Genomic DNA, 6,666 nt, shown 5'->3' with positions numbered 1-6,666 from the left:
GGGAGCCCGGACTGAAAAAAAAAAAAAAAAAAAAAAAAAAAAGTGCATCTGATTTGGAGGCAAATAAATGGATCACATCTGGGGGAATCCTGCACCAGAGCCACTGGTACGTCTTCAAGGATTAGGTACACACGCTGAAAGATACCCACCCTGTTCTTGGTTCCCTTCTCCTCATGCCACTGCTCTCTTCCATTGCAGAGCACCAGAACTACTTTGGAATCGATGAGAACCTCGGCCCTGTGGCAGTCAGCATCCGGAGGGAGAAGGTGGAAGACCCCAAGGAGAAAGAAGGGTCCCAGTTCAACTACCGGGTGGCTTTCAGGACGAGCGAGGTACTGGGCGCTCATGGGGTGTGTCCTGGGCTGGGCCTCGGGGTCACCGCTTGGTTAAGGTGTTGCTTTCATTGTCAGTGCTGTGATCCCAGCAGCTCCGGTGACCAAAAGGGCTTAGACTGTTTTGTTCAAAGTAGAAAATGTGAAGACCTGTGATGGATGTGGCAGTGATTTGACTGCCACCTTACATGACAGAAAGGATAAAATGATCAAAATGCAAGGTTTTCGGGCCTGAAGCAGAGGACACACTTGAACTCTATGATTCATGTCAGAATTGAAGGACGACTTCAGCGTCGAATGCACAAAACCAGGAGGCCGCCCGTGGGGTGGGTGTTGGCTTAGCGTGTCTGTAGGTGCAGCAGCTCCGTGGCCCTGCACTTCGTCCCGCCAGCACCCAGGCTGCCTCCCCGCTGGTCTTGCTTTGAGTGAAAAGTGCGACTGTTAGACACCATATGGCCGATGCATGGGGCCCTGTAGGCGGGGATGTTGATTCACATAAAGAACTGGATCTGGCCTGCACTTCCTGTTTTATCCTCTTGACCGTTGTAATTAGATGGGAATGTGTCGGCCACACAGTCCAGAATGTGATTCCTTCTGGATCAGAGTACAGAGAGCCCCTCGCCGGCCCTGCCCTGGCACTTTGGTGCCCACTGCCTGTGCATCGGTGCTCCCGTGAACTGGGCTCTGTGCCGTAAAGAGGAAAGGAAGCCCTCTCTGGAGGTGACATATTGTAAGTTATGGACCTGCAGTGTCCCGTTCAGTAGCCACTAACCACGCGTGACTATTTAAATTTAAGGTAATTAAATAAAATAAAAATGTGGTTCCGTGGTCACACCTGTCACGGGTCAGGCGCTCAGGAGCCACTCGGGGCTGGTGGCTCCCGTATCAGCCAGTGCAGATGGAGGGCGGTCTCATCACCGCAGAAAGTCCTGTTGCACAGCAGTGCCCCGGAGCTCTGTGCAAATGCTAGGCGCCGTTGTTACCACGTCACTACGGCTGCTCTGTCGGAGGGGTGGGATTAGAACGAGACCTCTCGGCTGGCCGTGCTGGGCCTCCTCTCTCTGCGTATTCGACCTGGGCTTAGATGACACATGTCAGAATAGTGGCTCCAGGCTTTCACGACGTGTTTGAGGACATATCACAGATCGGGAGGCAGAGTCCCGTGGTGGTCTCCCCAGCCCTGGGTCACCTGCCCACGGGGGCCACGGGATCGCCCCACAAAGCCTCGGGAATTGCCAGCCGTGGAAGGTTAAACAGGAAAAGTGGAAGAAAAGAAGATGATGTAGAGAAAAATGGGAAAAAGAGAACGGAAGGATGGAGGAGGTCGTTGTGGCTAGCCCGGCCTTAGGACCCCCGGCTCATCCTCGGCATCTCTCTTCTGTCGGTTCCGATTGTGGTGGGAGTGACTTAACGTCCCCTGGGGGGGCTTTGTCTCACTCCTCCTCGTGCTTCACGCACGTCTGGTTACATCAGCTCCTTCCTGACGCACGAATCCTTCAGTTGTTCAAAGACTGACTGTTGAGTGTTGAATTTGCTTTTTCAGATCAAGAACTTTTAGCCTCTTGTGCCCCACTCCAAAAAGAGCCTTAGCTTTCTTCCTCTTTTTTTTTTTTTTACTTCTTTATTGGAGTATAATTGCTTTACAATCGTGTGTTCGTTTCTGCTTTATAACAAAGTGAATCAGCTAGACATATACATACGTCCCCATATCCCCGCCCTCTTGCGTCTCCCTCCCTCCCACCCTCCCTATCCCACCCCTCCAGGCGGTCGCAAAGCACCGAGCTGATCTCCCTGTGCTATGCGGCTGCTTCCCACTAGCTATCTGTTTTACGTTTGGTAGGGTATATATGTCCGTGCCATTCTCTCGCTTTGTCACAGCTTACCCTTCCCCCTCCCCATATCCTCAAGTCCATTCTCTCTTCCTCTTTTTTTAAGGCAACTAAAAAGTTATGCTTTAAAGAGGTAACCAGGAATAAGTGTTAACCGGAATGTTGTATTTGCCCCTGCAGCTGACAACCCTGAGAGGAGCGATTTTGGAAGATGCCATACCCTCTACCGCCAGGCATGGGACTGCACGGGGACTCCCTCTCAAAGAAGTCCTGGAATACGTCATTCCAGAGCTGAGCATCCAGTGCCTGAGGCAGGCCTCGAGCTCACCCAAGGTCTCGGAGCAGCTGCTCAAGCTTGATGAGCAAGGGGTGTGTATCACGTGGGAGACTGTAAGTGTGTGGGACTCTGTGTCCATGTTTCTGAATGTTTTGGAGTTTCCCCATCCATCTGCCTTTGGAGATCATTTATTTTTAATGCCTTAAAGCATTTTCCTCCAGTTTTCCCCAAATATGCCTATATACTAGTTAAGTAACACGATGCCTTTAACGATAAGTGCAACGCACCTCCTGCTGAGTTGTGACTTGCATTGTTTTTTACCAGGGTTTCGGTATGTCCCAGCCAGGAGGAGCACATCAGATTCATGATTATTAGAGACCGCTGGTGTATTTTCCCAGGGTGTAAAGAACTCACGTAGGGCCTTTCCCTGAACTAACATTTATTCTTGTCTGCTATGTGCAAAGTGTTATGCTAACAGATGGCAGTAAACAGCACGTATCAGGAGGCTTGAAGCTAAGACTTGGTCCCTACCCTTGGGGCCATTAAGACAAAGAACACCACGCCGTTAGTGTGGTCATGGGTCATGGAGACATAGAAATGCAGTGTGTGCTCTGGGAAAAGAGAAAGTAACATCTGAAGGAGGTGGTGTTCTACTAGGCCTTTAGACTTGAGTAGAATTCCAACAGGGAGATACGAGCAGTTGGCTCTTTTAGAAACTATGGCCAGTTTCCTTACAAGAGAAGGGCACACGCAGGGAGGTTAGGAGTTAAAACAACAACAATTACAAAATATGTTGAGGCTGGAGTGAATGCTGGGCTAAGGAGTTAGCACTGGATCCAGGAGGTGGTGGGGAACATTGAAGGTTTGCCGGTAGGATGTGACATGCTCGTAGCCGTAATTTAGGATGATTATTCTGGTAGAAGGGAACTGGACAGGCTGGTGAAGGTAGAGCCTGATGATGGCCTGGAGCTCAATTATGTGATCATTAATAGCAACCGGGAGAGAATTAATGATGGACAGGATTTAGGTGGTGGCCCAGAAGATGGAAAGAAGCCTTTTAACTTCAGGTGCAAGATAATTTGGAGGCGAAACTGAGTGGTCGGTGCCCAAGGGTATGCAATTTATTTTAAATGAGGGGATTTGTTTTTAAATACATGCTTTGCAGAAAGAAAAAGACAATTGTGATGTCTTTCCAGAATTTTCCAAGGACAATTCTTTCTCATGTTTTGGAGGAGGTATGCAGGATTTCTTGGTGGACCCAGTAACACACTCCCTGTGGTATATTGGTGGAGTATTTGATACTCAGATGGCTGGAATTCTGCGAGATGAAGTTGTAATTGCGCTAGCAAATTAACACTGCGTTCTCAGCCAGAGGAAGCAGGCACTGTGACATTCAGAGTGGATAATCCTGCAGTCTGTCTTTCTCAAGAATGAAGGCTGATATATTAAAAGCAACAACTAAACCAAACCAAAACTTGAACCCTGAACAATTGACTTCTAAAATCCCACAGAAGAGTTCATCATGGTCATCACTGGTAAAGTGCTTTGAGAATGGTCATGAGGCAATTGAGGAAATCCTGTTGTCATGGAGGGACAGAGCGGGTGTGTCGCTGCTGGTCCAGGGACTCAGAGTTCAGGAGGGCTTGGTGGGAAGGACAGCATTTGTCACCGAACCAAACCTGGGTCCACTCACCTGCACGTAGGTGCAGTAAAGTCAATCTCCTGACACCGGGTTTGGGTGAAGGAAAGTGGCAGTGTTTATTGTAAAATCACCAGCACAGGGAGAATGGGTGGCTTGTGCTCAAAAACCCCAAACTCCCCGAAGGGTTTCAGCAGAGCATTTTGTTTTCTTTTTTTTCTTTTTTAACATCTTTATTGGAGTATAATTGCTTTACAATGGTGTGTTAGTTTCTGCTGTATAACAAAGTGAATCAGCTATACGTATACTTATATCCCCATATCCCCTCCCTCTTGCATCTCCCTCCCACCCTCCATCTCCCACCCCTCTAGATGATCACAGAGTACTGAGCTGATCTCCTGTGCTTATGCGGCTGCTTTCCGCTAGCTATCTATTTTACATTTGGTAGTGTATATATAAGTCCATGCCACTCTCTCACTTCGTCCCAGCTTACCCTTCCCCCTCGCTGTGTCCTCAAGTCCATTCTCTACCTCTGTGTCTTTATTCCTGTCCTGCCCATAGGTTCTTCAGAACCATTTTTTTCTAGATTCCATAAATATGTGTTAGCATACGGTATTTGTTTTTCTCTTTCTGACTTACTTCACTCTGTGTGAAAGACGCTAGGTCCATCCACCTCACTACAAATAACTCAGTTTTGTTTCTTTTTATGGCTGAGTAATATTCCATTGTATATATGTGCCACATCTTCTTTATCCATTCATCCGATGATGGACACTTAGGTTGCCTCCATGTCCTGGCTATTATAAATAGAGCTGCAGTGAACACTGTGGTACATGACTCTTTTTGAATTATGGTTTTCTCAGGGTATATGCCCAGGAGTGGGATTGCTGGGTCGTATGGTAGTTCTGTTTTTAGCTTTTTAAGGAACCTCCATACTGTTCTCCATAGTGGCTGTGTCAATTTACATTCCCACCAACAGTGCAAGAGGGTTTCCTTTTCTCCACACCCTCTCCAGCATTTATTGTTTGTAGATTTTTTTTGATGATGGCCATTCTGACCGGTGTGAGATGATATCTCGTTGTAGTTTTGATCAGCAGAGCAATTTTAAAGGCCAGGTGAGGGAGGGGAACCCCAGGGTCTGTGATCAGCTTGTGCACAGTTCTCTGATTGGCTGATGGTGGTCAGTCCTTAGGCACCAGAAGGTCTGGGGGCTACGTACTCATGATCATCAAGTGATTTCTTCCATTTGGGGGTGGTTTTAGCATCTGAAAAACAACTCAGGAGATAGGCGTCAGATACTATTATCTGGTCTATTATCTGGGTACTTCAGAGAGGAGCTACAGCAGAGGATATGGGGGAGGGGTCTGTCCTGGGAAGGCCCCATAGGGTCCTGCTCTGTTATACATTCACTTCCGTGTCATGGAAGAGTCCGGAAGAGAGGTGCCGACCCCCGCGGTCTTCATCCCTTTATGTTTCTGGTGTGTGTTGCTTCTCCCTTGATTACATGTCCCTTACCTGCTGGGTAGCAGGTGCCTGGCGGATGAGGTGCTTGGTCCCTCAGGCTGCTGTGGAGGAGTCCACAGGTGGCCCGGTGTTCCCCAGCCTGGATCCTGACACCCAAGCCCTGAGAGACGTTACAGCAGCCACAGGTGACTGTCTCCTCACAGAATGAAGCAGGCACTTCTTGGGTTGTCTGTCCGGCAGAATAGGTCCAGGAGCTACGCCAGTGGGAAGCACTGATGGTTATAAAAATGGCTCTGCCAGGGAATTTCTCTTAAACTAAGCCTTCAGGTACTTTGAAGGAACACCTGTTTACGATCTGACATCAATGAATTAATTTTGAGAACTGGGTGCTTGTTTTAAGCACACCAGCGCATTTAGAGCTCTAGCTGTATTCATGTGTTTTTTAAGCACACCAGCGCATTTAGAGCTCTAGCTGTATTCATGTGTTTTTTCTTTTGAGATTATATATATTTTCTTTTGAGATTATATTTATTTGACTTTCATGATGGTGTACAATATGACATTATAACATCCCACAACTCTTAGTGGTATCTAATTTCCATATTACATCAGCAAGAGCTACTTATATTTATGTTCATCTCTGAAAGATATTAGACAGCTTTTCTAACATCCTGGTTTCCAAAGGATCCTTAAAAGTTGCCCTAACCTGTTGACGTGTTGTGAGTCTCTTCTGGGTAGTGCTATCTTTATCTACTTTCCTGATAGAAAATCTTCCCAGGGAGGGGATGGGCCAGTTTTATGTTACTGGTCTTAAGGGGTTTTAATCTTGAAAAAATACTTTAAAAGACATATTGTCATTTTCTGCTTTCTTGGAGTTTGGAAACCATTCCTGGTTTGACAGTCACTGTGTTTATCTGCGCTGCGCAAGACACGTTGTATCGGTGGGAGATATGGTGGGTATCAGGTCATTCATTCCGTTCTTTACATTTGGTAAGATGTTTTGAACAGGAAGACTCCATGCCATGGAGAATCATAAGGGAAGTAATTATCAATCAGGACTTTGAAAGTTTTGCTACTTTATCTACATAAATTCACCTCCCAACCTCTAAGATACCATTTTTCCTT

The 6,666-nt window shown here is 47.1% G+C and overlaps 1 protein-coding gene across 1 annotated transcript in view; it reads left to right on the top strand.

Moving 5' to 3' along the window:
- SIPA1L2 (signal induced proliferation associated 1 like 2) overlaps window positions 1-6,666 on the top strand; it is a 110,961-nt gene that overhangs the window by 20,266 nt on the left and 84,029 nt on the right. Inside the window, exons 2-3 of the mRNA XM_007466991.1 lie at window positions 199-332; window positions 2,342-2,530. Of these exons, the coding sequence (XP_007467053.1) occupies window positions 199-332; window positions 2,342-2,530 (323 nt within the window). The remainder of the gene's footprint in view (window positions 1-198; window positions 333-2,341; window positions 2,531-6,666) is intronic.

Source organism: Lipotes vexillifer, unplaced genomic scaffold (assembly GCF_000442215.2).
Source record: "Lipotes vexillifer unplaced genomic scaffold, Lipotes_vexillifer_v1.1 scaffold410, whole genome shotgun sequence".
NCBI lineage: Eukaryota > Metazoa > Chordata > Mammalia > Artiodactyla > Lipotidae > Lipotes > Lipotes vexillifer.
This window is presented reverse-complemented; position numbering and strand designations above follow the sequence as displayed.